The sequence below is a fragment of the Globicephala melas genome, chromosome 6, assembly GCF_963455315.2.
Source record: "Globicephala melas chromosome 6, mGloMel1.2, whole genome shotgun sequence".
Classification (NCBI taxonomy): domain Eukaryota; kingdom Metazoa; phylum Chordata; class Mammalia; order Artiodactyla; family Delphinidae; genus Globicephala; species Globicephala melas.
The window spans coordinates 13106387-13124482 of NC_083319.1; the positions used below are offsets into that span (position 1 = coordinate 13106387).

Below are 18096 nucleotides of genomic sequence, written 5' to 3' on the forward strand. Positions count from 1 at the left end.
TAAGTGGTGAGCTTTCCTCTTAGAACTGGTTCATGAACCCTGAGAGATGATATGGTTTAGCAGAAAAAGTATAGCCTTTGGGGTTTTGAACCCACACCTGGGTTCAGATTCTGGCCCCCTACGGTACAACCTGTCTGGCCTTGGGGAAGTAACTTACCCTTTAAGTCCCAGTTTCTTCACCTGTGATAGGGTGGCGATAACAGTATTAGGTTGGACCATATGAAATTGCTCATATCCCTATGGCTGTTTTTGACCTATAAAAATAGCAGTTTCGTCTGACTCACCCTTTAATGCCTACCTCATAGGGTTGCTTGTAAGGGTTGAAAAGCATACGTGGGACCAGCCAGCACAGAGCCGGGATTGCAGTGCTTTGGGTGACTAGGAAGCTCTTCCAGTATTAATAGTTGAGGAACACGAGAGGAGTTGAGGTTGGTACAATGTGTAAAGAAGGAGAAATGTCAGAATTGGGGGACTGGATGCGGGTGGGTGATGTGGGGGAAGGTAGAAACTAGGGTGACTCCCAGACTTCTGGCCTGGGGACATGGTACTATTTACTGATACAGGGAGCGCAGGAGGAGTAGATGTGAGGAGAGAGACAATGGATTAGTACTGGCCACGTAGAATTTGTGGTGCCTCTGTAGATGTCTAATTACATGGGACTGGAGCCCAAGAGAGAAGTGTGTGCCAGAGACAGAAAACAGGGAGTCAGCTACATCCAGGGCGTATGGAACTGAGGTCCCCAGGCTCAGATGAAATCACCCAGGATTAGCATTTGAAGTCATGTTTCCTGTGATCCCGGACCAAACACAACAACAATTGAACAAAGTGAGACGGTGAGTCGGGTTCCAACCAGCGTTTGCTGAGTCTCACACCCTCCGGGTTCCCTGCTAGGTGGGGACAGGACCGGGCAGGGAAATCTAGACATGCGGACGTCATCTTCCGTGTCCTTGAGGAGTCAGCAGTTAACTCAGCTTCTTTTTTATAGGGTCTCGGAGGGTGGGGGGAAACCTCTGGTTACAAAGTAGGAAAGTGAAAATGCTGTTACCCGTCTTGTAGGACTGGGTCTCATGGGTACATCCTGACATGCCTAGCCCGACCCTTCGCGCTCATCAACACTGCAAACAGCGATGCTGTTTTAGCCTAAAAAACATCTAGGGGGGTGGGGGAGGACACCTGGTCTGAGTGTTGCAAAATATGAGGTTGATCTTCTTGTCTTTTTTTAAAGTTCAATGTAAAGTGTGGCAAGAATGCAAGGGACAGGCATAAGGACTGTGGTGCTGGGAAGCGGGATGAAGCTAGGGCGGGTGGTCTGAGGCGCTTTTGGTTATAACGTGGTCGTATTTGGAGGTGTGTGCATTTAGCCCGTTCATTCGCAGGAAGCCCTCAGTATTGGAGAAATGTGCTTAGCTTGAAGGAGGCTTACTCAGCAGTTGAGTGTCGTGTGTTCCAGGTGGGATCAGCTGGGACGCCCTCTGGAATCTCGGTAGGAAGCTGTGGGGGAGAGAGGAAGGGGGTGGGGGTGTGAAGCTGGTGTTGCCAGGGACTCTGCTGGGGTGACCCACACAGGAGCACAGAAGTGTGAGGCTGCCGTCCAAGGGGACCAGCCGACAGCTGAGGGGCAGAGACAGGCCCAGTCACCAAGGGCAGTGCTGTGGCCCGTGCAGGCAGGCGTTCAGACTCCAGCCAAGCAGGTCGGGATGAGCCTCAGTAGGGAATCTGGAGGATGCTCAGGGAACCGAGGCAGAATAATAAAAATGAAGTAAAATGAAATAATAAAGACTGATACTGTGTTAAGTACAAATGGAAGACATTAGTTAATCCTCACAGTACCCATAGGAAGCAGGCCCTATTCTTCCAGTTTTACAGATAGGGACACTGAATGCAGACAGGTTAAGTAGCTTGGCCAGGGTCGTCCAGCTAGGCCGTGTCTAGGAGACTGGAACCCCTTGCCCCGGTTCTGCTGCCCCCCACAGACACTCAAGCACAGGGACCTGGTGGAGGTGAAGGGCAGCTGCAGCCTGGGGGCCCCCGTGTGCTCGGGGATCCCCAAGGCCCGTAGGCTGCAGCTTCAGGCTCGTCCTCAGCCGGCCTGGTTGGAGCCCACGTGTTCGGGGGTGAGAGGGAGTTGGGGAGTGGGTGGGGGAGGCCGGGCAGTGAGCCGGCTGTCCTCGTGTTCCCACTCTCCTCACTCAGCTCCAGCAATAAGGGGTCGGTGTTGAGGGCAGACCTGAGAGGAACATGGGCAGTTTCATGAAATGACGGGCTCCTTCCTATGAAGCAGGGTTTATAGTCCCAGGTGTGCTCTATCCAGAGTGGCTTTCTGATTGCTCACTAATGATGGATAGATTATGGCCCACATAAAGTTGCTGTTCACTAAAAGTGGGATCCATTCATTACTTTACGTTGACAACAGGCTGGGTTTGGGGTGAAGCTGGTGGAGAGGCTCCTCTCTCATCATCAGAAGCACCGGCCTCCCTAGCAGCCCAGTGATGCCGTGTCTGCCTTCCAGGTAGATCGGAGACCACCTTCAAAAGAAAGGACAGGTGAGCCCAGGGCTGCTGCTTTGGTTCTGCCTTCTAGCTGGGTGACTGCAGGCTTCTGACTTTACACTCTGGGCCTCAGTTTCCTCATTCACCCCAGAATGGAGATTCGAGGATTAAGTAAGGTGATTTCTCTGGAAAGCAGTGAAATTTATTATAACACCAAACAAATGTGATGTTACTTCAAGAGAGGACTTACTCCCAAGGACTCTCCGAAAGACCTCTTCAGATGCCGAATCCCGAATCCATTAGTGTAGAAAGAACTTTGGGTTGGAAATCTAGAGGTTTTATGTTTCAGGACTGCTTCTGCCAGTAGCAGTGTGGCCCTGGGCAAGTCTCCAGTTTGTTTGTGAAGTGTGTGTGTGTGTGTGATGGTTCCTGGCGTGCAGGCTGGGTGTGAAGGCACAAGGCAGCTCTGGGGCTGTAGAGAAGCCCTCTTCTAACCCTGGGGGCCCCAGCAAAGGCGAGTTGAGCCCTGTCATCTGGCCTGTCACTTTGCTTTCCCACGACTCTCTCTTTCCTCATTCTACCTATTAAACAGAAGTTCACCTGCTTGGAGTTTTCCCAAAGAACATGGTTGTTACGGAAAGGTCTCAGACTTTAGACTCTGACCAACTTGGTTTCAAATGATAACTTTATGCTTGTTAGCTGTGTGACGTCGGCCCTGGGACTCCACCTCTCTGAGCCTCTATTTCCTTGCAGGGTTGTTGTGAAGATTCGGTAGCTCATGGCTGTAAAGCACAGAACACAGAACATGGATGCTACAAATGGTCGTTTTTCCCTTTCCTCTTTCTCATTAATTTTGTTTCTACAGGAGAGGTTCGTTTATCTGGCAATCATTAGTTAGGTATGTACTAACTAATGTCCCTGGGGTTCATAAATGCCATAGTAATCAAGCTTCCTAATAATTTCATTTCAGAAAATGTTTATTGAGCACCCGCTTTTCTGGGAATAGTGAGTAAAATAAGGCTTGGTCTTTATCGTCAAGGAGCTCATAGTCAAATGGGAGAGAGATAATAACAATGAATAATAATAATAGCCCCACCGTATGTTAGCCCTGGCAAGTCACATTCTTTAACTCGTGTAATCCTCACAACAACCCCACGGCAGAGGCACTGCTCTTACTCCCATTTTCCAGCTGAGCAAACCGAGGCACAGAGAGGTCAGAAAACTGTCGAGGGTTCCACAGCTAGTAAAGGGCAGCAGCGCTGGGCTTCGGAGTCTTAGCTCTCACAATATACTTAAAGGTGCAACTATAATACACCATAGCTGTAGACCTAAAGACACACACGCAGTCACATTACAGTGTGATGGGGATGTTTGCCATGGACGGGTTAAGATGTCACAGCCACGGGAGCACAGAGGACAGACTCGAGGGGCCATTCTGGAGGGTTATGGGCTAGGAAAGGGTTCTCAGTGGGAACCTTTGAGCTGGGCCTTTGGGGCTGAGTCGTGCAGAGGGGTGGGCGGGAGGGGCAGGAAATGAGGCTGCTGAGATGCACCTGAGCTGGGGCCGGACGAGGAAGGAGGGCCTTTTAAGCCACACTGCCGAGGAGTTGCACGTGAGCGATCAGCTGTACTTCCTTGGGCATAATTAACGTTATTTCTTTTAAACTGTTCAAGTAAATCCAGGACACTCATCAGTGATAAAACAAACAGGCTTTTTTGGTGGTTGTTGTTTGTTTTGTTTTACCATTTAGGTTTTCTTAATTGGACCTCTTGGAAAGCCAGGGAGTGGGGGAGTGTTTGACAGGTGCAGTGATAGTTACTCCCATGGGGCCCATGGCTCCCCTGCTAACCACTGGCCTGAGGGTTTTCTTTGGCTACTCTTCCTTCAGTTCACCATATCCACGTCTGAGTTTAATCTCGGAGTCTCAGGCCTGCCAGACAGCGGTTGTTATTTTTGCTAACACGGGGAGAGTCGCCGTTATCAACATTAACCATCTATATGAGTGATTGGACCACACAGTCCTGTTCCGATGAACAGTGAGCGGCTTGAGGGAGGAGGTGGCGTAAAATCCTAAACGGGCTTTGTGGCTACAGGTGCTCAATTAGTAGTCAATGAGGTGAGCTGCTCATCTCCCCCCTCCCCCAACCCCAGACCCGCTCCTCTTCCTGTGTCCCCTAAATCTGTAAATGGTACCACCCCCCACCCTGCTGACAACCCTCTCTTTCCCCTTCACCTCCATCCAGCCACCAGCTGCCCCCGAATCCACCTCTACCATTTCTGCATCCCAGCCCTGGCGCCACTGCCCAGCTCAGGCCCTCGGGCCTTGGATGGCCCTGTATCTTCCTGCAACTAGTCTCCTCCCTGCCAAACCATCCTCCTCTCGGACGCCAGAGTGATGTGGGTGCCGTGTCACCCAGTGGTTGAAAATCCACTGGTTGCCTACAGATCAAGTACAAACACAAGGTGTCTGGGAATCTTTTCTGCCCATTCCCGCCTTGCATTCGTTCCCGGGTTCATCTCTCCCTCTCCGTACTTTCCCTGTGTAACCGGGTCCATCACGGGGGATTCCTCCATCATCCGGGGGCCTGACCACTCCAGACCTCTCGCCTTCCTCCTACCCGCCCTGCCGGCGTCCATTCAGGCTCGTCCTCTCTGCCCACCATGTCTACCCACTCCAGTCCAGCCAGAGGGATGTTTCTCCGGAACACATCAAATTGTGTAATTAAGTTCTCAGAACCCTTCAGGGGCTCACCATCACTTCGAGACATTGTCCAAACTCCCCTAAAATGATATTCAAGACCCTTCCTATCAGGCCCTGGCTCCTCCCCAAGCTTGATCTTCTTCCATTGCCCTACTTCACACACATCCCGCCTTCATTCTAGACATGGGCTCAGGAAACTGAGTGCCTGCATTCAAAACCTGGTTCCACATCCTTTAGGCTGTGTGACCTTTGGCAAGTTACTTAACCTCTCTGGGCCTCTGTTTCCTTATCTGTAAAATAGAGTTGTAGAGGGTTAAATGAGATAATACTTCGAACAGCACCTGACCCATAGGAAGGCCCCGTTCGTGTGTACTAATGTTGTTGTTTTTGCTGTGGTGATCTGGCCTCTGTAAATCTCCCGAGTGGGATTTCCAGAGCGCTTCCCACTCCACTCGCTGGCCGTTCTCCAGCCATCAGAACGTATGTGGCTCTCTCCTGCCTTCGCAAAACCGCACCCCGGCAGCACATTACCTGTTCTTCCTTCCCGCCTCACCTGTCCATCTCCCACCCTGCCCCTTCCTGCCTGGCCCTCGGAAACCTGACTGTAGAGCGCCTCCTTCTCGCCTGCCTCAGAAATCGCCTGGCACCCTGGGAGTAGGAATTTGCCTGCACCAGGTGCGAGGCTGCCTTGGCCGAGGCTGGAAGGGGCTGCCCCCTGCCCCCTGTCCAGCATGTACTTGGTGACATCTGCTTGTCTACCAGAGGCTTGTTTTTGCCGAAGATCTGCTCCCTGTGCCCGTGACACCAAGGGTCTCAGTTGCTAAGATTGGATGCAAATCCACCTGTGTGACAGAGGACTGCTCTAACTGGCTTTGACTTCCCTGGTATTGCAGACATGGTATTTCTTCAGCAATTGTCCTCTTACCCGCCCCTCGCTGCTAATAATGTTTTGTGGCTTGGTATTCGGTGGCTGAATTTCTCTCCTGAAATGTTTTAGCTTGCTTCTCCCAGATGCCCAGCTGACTTCCTCAAGTGCCTCATGCATCTCCCATGCAGAGCTCCTATTGTGTACAGCATCCCAGTGCACTGATCCCAGCAGCCCAGTATCAGCCCTCTGCTGACCAGTGTCACTTGCGTGTTTGTAACACAGCCATCCACTGTGGTGATGTCAAGATAAATCATTGTTCAGAACCTGTTCGCTGGCAGAAGCCAGGGACCTCAGTGTGACCCCCTTTATTGTATAGGTGAGTCCAACAAAGCCCAGGAGGTTAGGTGACTTTCTCACAGTCGCACAGTCAGAAATTACCTGACTAAATTGGGACTAGAATCCAGATTTTTCTGGTTTTCACTTCAGAATTCTTTCGAACTCACCTAAAGCTATTTCTTTTCTTTTTTTAATTAAATTTTTAAAAAACTTACAGTGGTAAAATATGCATAACGTAAAATTTACCATCTTTACCATTTTTAAGTGTACAGTTCAGTAGTATTAAGTCTATTCATTTTGTTGTACAACCATAGCCATCATCCGTCTCCGGAACTTCTTCCATCTTCCCAGACTGAAGCTCTACCCATCACACACTCACTCCCCATTCCTCCCTACTCCCCGTCTTTGGTAACCACCATTCCACTTTCTGTCTCTGTGAAGTTGACTACTGTAAGCGCCTCATACAAGTGGAACCCTATAGTGTCTGTCCTTTGGTGTGATGGCTTCTTTCACTTAGCGTAATGTTTTCAAGTTTCACGGTAGCGTGTGTCAGAATTTCCTTTCTGTTTATAGCTGAATAATACTCAATTGTATGTATGTACCACATTTTGTTTATCCATTCATCTGTCAGTTGACATTTGGGTTTCTCCCACCTTTTGGCTGTTGTCAGCAATGCCGCAATGAACATGGGCGTTCAGATATTTGTTCGCCAGAAGCTATTCCTTATGAAAATATAATTAGAGATACTTGCTGCTACCTACTGTTGCCACTTGTATTTTTTTTTTCCTAATGGTAAGTTTGGAAAATACTAAAAAACACACAGTGAAGAATATAAAAGTTGCTAATTTTATGTGGTATATACTTACAGGATTTTATACTCATGTTGCCCATGATTATAAAAGTTTTATACAGACTGAGAGAGAATTTTAACAGGTAGCCCAATCTGTGTATTAGGGAGAACGCTTGAAATATATTTAAGGGACAGACAGCATAAGAACTGAGTGTGACCTTGGCCAACCATGGCATTTTGGAGATGAGTTTATTCAAAGTATGAGCTTACCTTAACAGTAATACAGAGGGAACTTTTTGTGGTGGTGCTTCCTTAAGACTATTTTAACATCTTCTTTAAAAAAAATTTTTGTTGGAGTATAGCTGATTTACAATGTTGTGTTAGTTTCAGGTGTACAGCAAAGTGAATCAGTTACATCTATCTATCTATCTATCTATCTATATCTCAGCTCTTTTTTTAGATTCTTTCCCCATATAGGTCATTACAGAGTATTGAGTAGAGTTCCCTGTGCTACACAGTAGATCCTTATTAGTTATCTGTTTTATATATGGTAGTGTGTATATGTCAATCCCAATCTCCCAATTTATCCCTCCCCACCCCCTTACCCCCTGGTAACCATAAGTTTGTTTTCTACATCTGTAACTCTATTTCTATTTTGTAGATAAGTTCATTTGTAGCTTTTTTTTTTTAGATTCCACGTATAAGCCAGACAGAGAAAGACAAATATCATATTTTAACATCTTAATAGAGTATCTTACTGCTAAGAAGAGTCGAATTTTGAATGGGGGTCTTTCCCAGTCACATTTCTTAAATATCCACTAGAGGGCAGTAAAAGACATAAAAATTTTCAACAGGGCCGATGAGTGCCTGGCAATCAGGTCACTGCATCCTCTTTGCATCTCTCTCAGCTATCCGTGCATACAGTTACAAGATGATGAATTTCACATCCAAGAGTATGTTTGGGTGAAACTGGCGGTACCATCAGCTGTAACCCAATTGCAAGTCTTCCTCACATTCAGGCTAACATTAAGGCGTAAAACTTCATTCAATGTGTTGGGCCCAGATTGTATTTCTATTTAATTCACGTTAGTCCAGCGATTCTCAAACGGAGTGAACGTCAGAATTACCTGTCCTGCTTTTTCCCAAATACACATGCCCAGGTCTCATCCCAGATCTAGAAAATCCGAATTTCTGGGGCTGGGGCCTAGTTATATAGATTCTGGCCCATGAGGAGGGGTCACCCTTGAGTAAAACCTCAGAGGAAAGTGAATGTGAATTCTGGAATTTTTTTTTTCTCTTTTGAAAATAGAAGTTGCTGAAGGGTCTGGTGGCTTTGGGAACCACATGCAGAACAGCTGTGAAGTTTTCCCATAAATGGTGCCTGTAGTAGACCAAGCCAGGAACCCAGACAGAGGATCTGGAGTTGGGGCAGGCCTGGCCAACTCAGGATCTACAGTTACAGTTCCAAGAAGGCCATGCTCCGGGACCAAACTGTGCAGAGTGAGGCCAGAGCTCAGATACTGTCTGCTATATTGAGAGAATCTTTCCTCTAGTATTCAGGGGAAAAAAACCCTTTAATTTTACCTCAGCAGAGGTAAAGATGGCACAGAGGACCTGCCGTGAGGTCAAAAAGACTCCAGTTCTCATGCTAGCCTTCCCACTAGCCAGTTAGGGAGCCCAAGGCAAGTTATGTCACCTCTCTGAGCCTCAGCTTCCCTGTTTGAATTATTAAGGATTAGATACCATTGATCTCTGAGGATCCTTCCAGTTCTAAAAATTCAGTGATTCTATGAGTATTAATAACCTTGATTTGTATGGCTCTCCTCTGGCAAAGAGCCGAAAAAATATTCAGTAATGCAACGAATGACAGAGACTATTGACCACGTAGTTTAATTTATTTAAGGCATATGCACTGAATTCAAAGGAGAAAATATTGCAGCCAATAATATATTGAACTGTTAGTATCTTCAGCATAGCAAAAGCTTTCCGGAGGGAAAAATTACCCATTAGTGCAAACCTGACGTTTTTTACTTCTTGATCCATAACTGCCATTTCTCCAGTACGTGTATGTTTACTGTAAAGGGCCAAACGTATGACTGCTTCGGGTGAATATTAAATAACTACATAAGCATCAAGGTCACTGGCGCAAAGAAGGCTCCGCGGAGGGCCCTGGGAGGCTGGCATTGATCTCCTGTGAAGTTCCGTTCTCGAATCCTGCTGACAAGGGGAAACAGTTGATGTGGACCATTATTAAAGCTTTAAGTGTTTCTCATTGTTAAAGGTCTTTTACAAGCCCGGAGTAACTGATAGTGCCCAAGGAATTGGCAAAAGCTTCACCTAGAAATATAGGCTGGCCAGAGAGATAAGGAAAACCCAGAACACAGTTGTCCTGGGTTGGGCTTACGCAGCAAAGGTGCGTATCCGGTCGAGTCCAGCTCTGGGGCAAGCCGGCACCGCTCTGAGTTAGGGTTCAGAAAGGAAGGAAAGCTCGTTCAGGGGCTCTTTCATACCAGAAGCTGCAGAGAGAGCCGCTCCCTCTTTCAACTTCACCTTTAAATTTCCTCCAGCTCGTCCCCCAGGATAAGCATCCGGGGCAACTGGGTGTGTGTTGAGTGATGCAGACCCGCAGATCCAGACTTAGCTGCACTGGTCGAGTGCCCAGGGTAATTCTGTGGGTGTCCTGCTGCCCTGGAGCTAGGAGGAGAGCAACTCTTAGGATGACGGAATCCGGTTTCAAAAGGTCTCAACAGATTAAAGGTGGGTGTCCTGCTGACCTGGAGCTAGGAGGAGAGCAAATCTTAGGATGACGGAATCCGGTTTCAAAAGGTCTCAACAGATTAAAGGACTGGCTGAGTCATGATGAACTTAATGAGAGATATAGACGGTAAACTAACAGCTCCCGTGCCGCCCTTCTGTGTAGTGTTGTGTTCCGCCCTGTGCACATTTCAGTCGATTTCCTCTTTACGATGACCCAGGGAGGAAAGATTTTTATATCCCCATTTTTAAAACGAGGAAACTGAGACATGGAAGTACAGAGGGGGGCGCAAGCACTTCAGAGCCCTCGATCTCGATTCCAGTCCCAGTTCTGCCCCTCAGTCTACCGGCAACTTACTTCATCTTTGAAAAATAGCACTAGCCAGGCTTTATGGCTGCCTTTCATGTGTCAGGTTCTGTGGGCTTCACCCTTTGCATTTATCGTCTCATTTAAGCCTCAGAACAATCTTTCTCCTATTTTACAGATGAGGGAGGCACAGATAAGTAACTTGCCCAAGGTCACACAGTAAGTAGCAGGGCCAGGATATGAGCCCAGGCAGTCTGACTCCCAGGCCTGTGCTCTTCACAAGTACGGTACCGTCTCGGTTTCCTGTGCCATGAAAAGGGAACAGCCGTATGTTCTGTGAGGGTTAGAGGAAATAACTTATGTAAAGTGCCTCATGTAGTCGCCACACATGGCCGGCATCATAGATAGCGCTAGGCTGTCATCATCACCATCACTATACCGTCATCGGTTAGATGACTCGCTCAGGGTTAGAGCTAATAACCGGCAGAGACCTGGCATTCACACCCAGGTCCTGTGACTGAAAATCCGCTGGACTGTGGGGGACAAGATCTGGGGCAGTTTTTAGGTCACTGTCTCAGAGCCTAGTACAGTTTTTACCTCCCTGGTAGGTGCTGAGTGAGTCCTCACATAGGTGGGGCCTGTTTTTTTCACTCATTCACCGAACATTTGACGAGGTCCTGCTGTGTCTCGAGGGACCAGGGAGGACAAGAATACAGTGCTAACCATCCTTTTTCTCCCCCCAGGTTCGAATGGTGAAAGATGGGGACCCCTCCTGGAAGCCCACTTTTATTGTGAAACCTGATAGTGGTTGTCAGGGTGACGGAATCTACCTCATTAAAGACCCCAGTGACATCCGCCTGGCAGGGACCCTCCAGAGCAGGCCGGCGGTGGTCCAGGAGTACGTCTGCAAACCTCTCCTTATCGACAAGCTCAAGTTTGATATCCGTCTGTATGTCCTACTGAAGTCCTTAGAGCCCTTAGAGATTTATATAGCCAAAGACGGACTCTCGCGGTTTTGCACAGAGCCCTACCAGGAGCCTCACCCCAGAAACCTGCACCACATCTTTATGCATTTGACCAACTATTCATTGAACATCCATAGCGGTAATTTTGTCCATTCGGACAGTACCAGCACAGGCAGCAAAAGGACTTTCTCTAGCATTCTTTGTAGGTTGTCTTCCAAGGGTGTTGACATCAAGAAGGTCTGGTCTGATATCATCTCCTTGGTGATTAAGACTGTCATTGCCCTGACTCCAGAGCTCAGAGTGTTCTACCAGTCGGACATCCCCGCAGGGAGGCCGGGGCCCACGTGCTTCCAGGTAACCGTCGCCAATTTCCGGCTTGAATTCTTGACCTTGATGGGGCCTTCGGAGGGCTCCCTGGCCTCGTGTGGGATGAGGGATGGGGTGGGACGGCCAGAGGGATGGAGGGGTTGTTGCTGCCACGGGCTTTGGTGTGAAACCGGGGTCCAACTTCCTGCTTTCTCTTTGCTGGCTGTGTAATCTGGAGCAAGTTACTTCCATTTTCCTACCTGTAAAGTGGAACCAGGAGTACCTCCCTTAAAGGACGCTTGTAAGAGTCAAGCGAGATGTATGGAAAACGCAGTGCCTCCCGTTCATTTGTTCATTCTTTCTTCTAGCAGTTTTTACCACCTGCTTAGTAGGGGCCAGGCACTGTTCAAGGCAGTAAGTCAGGTCCCTGCTGGCTGATGCAGAGAGTCTGCTATCGTGGGAGACAAATAAGTTAAAAAGCAATTCGTATAAAGTGTCACAAGTGCTAGAATAGAGTAGGAAGTGTCCCAGGCGCTGTGAGATTGGGGGACCGTCTAACATTTTCTGAGTGGGAATGAGGGTGGCTGGGAAGACTTCCCAGAAGTAGCAGCAGTTAAGAACCTGGAGTAAGAGTTAGATGGAGCAGGTGAGGCTGGATAGGGCTGGGGAGACGAAGCATCCTAGGGGAGAGATGTTTGCAGCCCTAGAGGTGAGTATGGCTGGAGGGTGGGGTTTGAGGCAGAGATATGGAGGGAGATGAGGAAGATAAGGTGGAAGAGATAGGTAGGAGGTATGTCCTGGAAAGCTACGGGCAGTAGGGGCCACAGGAGGGTGCTAGCCGGGCACCGATGCACTCGGGTTTGTGTGTTGCAAAGAACCAACTGGCCGCAGGGTGGAGAGTGGATTGTGGGGAGACTGGGAGCGGGGTGGAGGGGGGAACTGGTGAGCCGACTGCTTTCCTACGAGCAAGAGAGGATGCTGGCTTGGATTGGGAAGGGCTTGGTGGAGTTGGAGAGAATAGATTTGAGAGCCATTGAAGAGGTAGAATGGCCAGACTTGGTGATTGGCTGGGGCTGGGGGGCAGAGGAGAGATGGTGGCAGGGGGGGCGTGGGGAGAACCCAGACCAACTCCCAGGCTTAGGCGCTTGGGTGGATGGAGAGAAGCCACCGATGGGGGACCAGCTTGTAGTGGCAGTGGGGGCAGGAGTTGGACTTGAACTTGCCTTTGAAGGACCTGCGTGACATCCAGGTGGGGAGGTTGGGTGGACATTGGGCATCTGGGCCTGGAGTTCGGGAGAGAGAGATCTGGGCAGGAGAGAGATTGGGAACATCAGCGTTCGGATGGGCACTGAGCCCTGAGCGGCTACAGGGTGAGAAGAGGCCAGGAAGACCCCCATGAGCACTGCCATTCAAGTAAGGGACAGGCAGGGGGAAGGGGGGCAGCAAAGGAGGCCAAGAAGAAGTGGCTTCAGCCATAGAAGGGATGTCAGGAGAGGAAGCAGCCTAAATGCTTGGAGAAGAAGCACGCGGGGGTCAGCCATGGCAAACGCTGCTGAGATGTCGTGTCAGACCCGAACGGAAAGTGTCCATTGCACTTACTGACCCGTGGGGTGATGGGACAGGGCGATGGTAGAGGACGAAGCCAGTGTGCGGTCGGGGAGGAGATGGGAATGGGGGTGGCGCATTCTTCCAGATCCTTTGGCCATGAAGGTTGTGGCGGGGGACTCGGAGTCCAGGCCCTTGGTAGGCACACAGTTTCCTGCCACCAGATAAAAAATCGGAGTAGGGAACAGACGGTACGAAGGAACACCTCCGGGACCCTCTCCATCCAATCTTTAAAGTTATTTTGTAGCAGTTAGTGTATAAGAAAGAATACATGGAACACGTATGTAAGCTACAAAGCAAAACCACAAAATCGTCATCCCCAGCCCACCTCCCAACCCAAGATCCCCAATTACTGTGCTTCTCCCCCATCCCATTTCTCAGCCCGAGGTAATCATGGTCCTGAAGTTTAGGTTTATCATTTCCTTGCTTCAAAAAATCCTTTTATTATACGTGAATGTGTCCCTAGGCAGTATATTATTTTGCTTGGCTTGTTTTTGAGCTTTATGAAAATACTACGGTCGAGTCCGTAGTCTTCTGCAACCTTCTCTCCCGCTCTGTGTTGAGGCGGGTCGTTGGTGCTCTTTCATCTGCACTGCTGCGTCTTCCATTGTGAATACGCGCACTGCGTTCATCAGTCCTTCCGTCAATGAACATTTGAGTTGTTTCTGGTCCTTTACCTAAGACTGTGGCAGGAGAGAAACGGGTAGCGTGGAAGGGAGGGGAGGCAGTGGGGCAGCGCCTCTGATGGGTGGGGTGTTCCTTCAGCAGGAGAAGAGGAGGCTGGTCCCAAGGTGCGGCCCCAGATCCAGAGAGGTGACCCGGGCGGCTGGACACCCGTCAGCGGGATTTTCAGGCAGGCTGGCAGAAGCCTTTGCAGGGGGAATTGAGGCAGTGATCAGTTCCAGGAAGGGCTAATTGTCACCCAGAGGTCTGTCCTTAGGCACTTGTCTCCAGGTTCTTGTTCCCAGGCAGGGTGTCTAGCTCAGCCATCAGGTAGGTGGTTTAGGGCCTTAGAAAAGGGAAGTGGGCAGAGCTCAGAGGCAGGACCAGAGAAAACAAGTCCTGGCTTGAGCCATCAGAAGGTTAGGGCGAAGGAGAGAGTTGCAACTTGGAGGCACCCAGGGGTCATCCCAGGGGACTGTGTGGTCACATCTGTTGGACAGTGACAGCTATTCCAGGAGTATCTTGTGGGCCGGCCTGCGTGGCCAAGCCACAGAGCCCTGGCACAGCGAGGGTGCAGGGTGGAGGGCCAGGGCGGTGGTTTTGCTGCTTGTCTTGCTGTGGACAGGCGGCATGCGGCGGCCATGGGGTGGAACCAGGGGCCCAACTGGAGGGCAGACAGGGAGGGAGCCACTGGTTTGGACAGATCACGTCTAGCAACTGGAACCACAGCGCTGTGACCGTTTTCCACTGCTGACCACACTACGTGCTGCCAGGCCTGGGGTCAGGAGAGGAGCACAGGGCCGGAAGTAACCCTCCGGGAGGATCTCGTCCTCTTCCCAGCGGTGGGACCTCGGGCACGTTTCTTCACCACCCTGAGCCTGTTGCTTTCTCTGTGAATCCCCTCCCTGCCTTCTTTGGAGGAGTGTGAAGTAATGAAGGCGAAGGTATGAAGCGTTAGATGTTTAAAATCTGTTCTATCGTACATTTCAGATTCATAGTGATTGAGAAAGGAGCATCTTTTTCTCCTTGGATTCCTCTCTCGCTTTCTTTCGTCTTATCACTTGTTAAAACACTTGGTAGTTAGGGTCTCAAGCACCTGAACTGACTTGGAACCCAAAGATGTAGGGACAACATATGGTCTGCCATTGCCTTGCTGTGTTAATTTATTTTAGTCACTTCTCTGTGCCTCAGTTTCCTCACCTGCCTCACAGAGTTGTTGTGTGATTCACACAAGATAAAGATGGTGAAGTGCTTTGTGAACTCTGATGTTCTGTGCATACATAATGAATTATTTCTTTGTCATGGACGCCCGTTTTGCTTGTAGCCTGGGCCTGGCCCGTATTGTAGCATTCCCGGACATACACTCAAAGCCAAGAAAATTACATTTATCTTAAACATGTGACCGTGACCCCTTTCCAATCACAGCCGCAATAACTACTTGGGAAATCGTGATGGCCCAGAGCAGGGGCTGGCGCAGCCAGGCTGTGGGCAGGTTTCCTGGAATCGGTTGCCTAGGAACGTGGCTGCCCTGTCATTCTGGCCCGTCCCCCTGTCATTGCCCAGGCAGCCCCAGCAAGATATCCCCCTGTCAGTCTTCTTGAGGACAGCTCTGTGAGCCTGGCTTAAAGAGCCAGGTCCGTCTGGGCGTAGATGATTCACGTGGCAGAAATGCACGCACAGAGGAAAGGTTTCTCGCTCAGCTTTCACGGACATTCTTTCCCAATTTCATCGCTTGGTTTCTATCTTCCTCTAGCTCCGGGTCCACTTCTCTCCTTGGCCGCGATCCTTTCCCTTCAGTGTCGGGAGGAGGCACCTTCCCTAAAGGCTGAGGTGCTTCTCCTTTTCCTTCTTTGCGCTTTTGATCTCCTCCCTCCCCGTCAGCCCCAGACACCCCACGGGAAGGAGGCAAAGGAGCAGCCTGGGGCTCACGCTCCGGCTCGGGTTTCGTTCTCGGATGTCCCGGGCTTGAGCTAACCCCAGCTCCTCCTTCCAGCAACTCTAGCTGGAGAGCTTGGCAAGTTAACCTTTCTCTGCCTCAGTTTCCTTATCTGCAAAGAGAGATAATATTGTATTTGGACCGGCCTCACAGTTGTTGTGAGACTGGATGAGAGAAAGCTGTGTGGAATTCCAGCAGGTAGGAATCCCTTAATGAATGATATTATTATTACATTGCTTGTTATCTGTAACAACAATCGTTCTCAAACTGGTCTGTGAAGAAATGCCTTACGGGGCAACCATGAAACTTACGGGGAAACCATGAAATATTCACATTTCCAACTTAATGGAATGCCGGTATTCCAAGGACCACAGTTTGAGAAACAAGTCCTGGCACTGGTTGCCTCCCAGCCTGGCCCCAGCCTCGCTTCCCCGTCCTCCCTGAGGCCCGCGAACCCACCGAACAAAATGATTCCTGTCTCCTGGACGTCATTGGTGTTTCCCCCAGTTCTGCCTGTTTGTTCTGTCTTGGCTGCCACGCTCTCTCCTCTTCTCCCTCCTTTTTGAAATTCAGTGCTGACAAGATGGTGCTCAAATCCCACCTTCTCTGTAAAGCCTTCCTTGACCACTTCTGACATTTAAGCTTTTTTCTTCTTCTAGCCGCATTTGCTGGTCACCCACTGAGACAAGCCCTGAGCTAGCTGTGGGCCATGTGGTTCTGGATAAGATGCAGTCTGTCCCTAAGAGGTGCACTGTGTAGTGGGGAGACTGCCACATGGGAGTAATAAATGCTGTAAGGGGGCAGGTACAGGATGCAGGGAGAGCACAGAAAAGGGAGCAGTTAACTTTGCCAGTTAACCCAGTCAAGGAAGGCTTCCCGGAGAGGGGATGCTCCAGCTGGAGCTTAAGGCATGGAGAGAATTTGCCAAGCAGAGAACAGTGAGTGACACCACACCCTCCTGGTGTCCCTCCTCTCTCGGGTGCGCCTCCTCAGCCCCTTCTTCTGCGCCTGCCAGTGATGCGATCCCAGCTCCTCTCCTCGTGTCTATAATCGCTCTCTAAATGATCTCTTCTAGCCCCATGGCTTTAAGTACCAGCTATGTGCTGGTCACTCCTGTATTTGTATCTCCTGTCTTGACTTCTGCTTGAGTTCCACACTGGTCTATCCAACTGCCCACTTTACTTTTCTACTTGGATTTCTGGTGGGCATCTCACACTTGACGTGTCCAAAATCAAACTCTTGATTTCCCTTCCAAACTTACTCTCCCACTGTCTTTCCTATTTCAGTAAAGGAATAGCATTCAGTTACTCAGACTAAACCCTGCCCCCCCCGGCCCCCCAGTTTTAATATTTCTTCTTTTCTTCTCCTTCCCACATTTAATCCATAAGCAACTCTTGCAGATATACTTTAAAATGCATCCTAAATGTAACCACTTCTAACCAACTCCCCTGCTGCCATCCCAGTCTAGGCAGCCATCACCTTGTACTTGGATCACTGCAGTAGCCTCCTAATTGGTGTTCCTTTTCCCACCCTTGCTGCTTGTAGCCTATTATTCTCACTGTAGCCAAAGTCATTCTTTTAAAACATGTCAGATCAAATTACTTCCCTGTGTAAACTCACCAGTGGCTTTCTCATTGCACTTAAAATCCTGGCTCCTTACCATGGCCTACAAGATGCTGCATGATATGTCCCCTGTCATTCTATCTGACCTCATCTCCTATCTCCCTCTTGCTCACTCCTTGCTGTTTATCAGAAGTGGCCTTTGTTCTTGCCATTCCTCCTGCCTGGAAGGCTCTTCCTCAGCTCTTCAAATAACTCATTTGCTCACTTCATTCAGTCCCTGTTCATACGTCACCTGCCAAGTCTTTTGCTTCTGGTCATGATGGAGTAACAAAGACTGGACTTAGCCTTCTTTAGAAAACAACTAGAATAACACACAAAATGGATGAAATAAGTGTTTTCAGATTTTGGACAACACTTGGTTATGCATTGTGATCCCCGAGGAAATGGGGGAAAAAGCCAAGATGTGTCTACGGTTGCCTCAGCTTTCTGTCTGGAGGCAATCTCCAGAAGATGGGCAAGGGGGGGGGCACCTAAACAGAGCCTTGTGATATCAGTGAATTGAGGAAATGGAGATCAAAGTTCAGGAATGCCGACGTGGTTAGGATTCTGTGGGCAGAATTCTGAAAGGTAGGGACCCAACCAGGAAAAGAGCTCCAGGAACCTGCGTGGGATCCCTGTGCATCTTTGCCAAGTGCTGGGCCATTCATATGTGGAAGGTTAATCCACAGAGCTGCACAAAGAATGACCAGGGAACTGAGAAGCTGAACTACTTACAGAGCTCACACAGAGCAGGGAGGTGTTCAAGCTCCAAA

At 49.4% G+C, this 18096-nt stretch overlaps 1 protein-coding gene across 21 annotated transcripts in view; it reads left to right on the forward strand.

Annotated features, from left to right (window-relative positions):
• TTLL11 (tubulin tyrosine ligase like 11) overlaps positions 1 to 18096 on the forward strand; it is a 265307-nt gene that overhangs the window by 86301 nt on the left and 160910 nt on the right. For 19 of the 21 annotated variants that reach the window (XR_009564257.1, XM_060300487.1, XM_030858766.2 and 16 more), the window contains one exon: positions 10990 to 11565. The exons of the other annotated variants lie outside the window; for them this stretch is intronic. Coding sequence is in view for 18 of the 19 variants with exons in the window: in XM_060300487.1 (XP_060156470.1) it covers positions 10990 to 11565 (576 nt within the window). In the remaining variant the exon portion in view is untranslated. The remainder of the gene's footprint in view (positions 1 to 10989; positions 11566 to 18096) is intronic. 21 annotated transcript variants of the gene reach the window in all.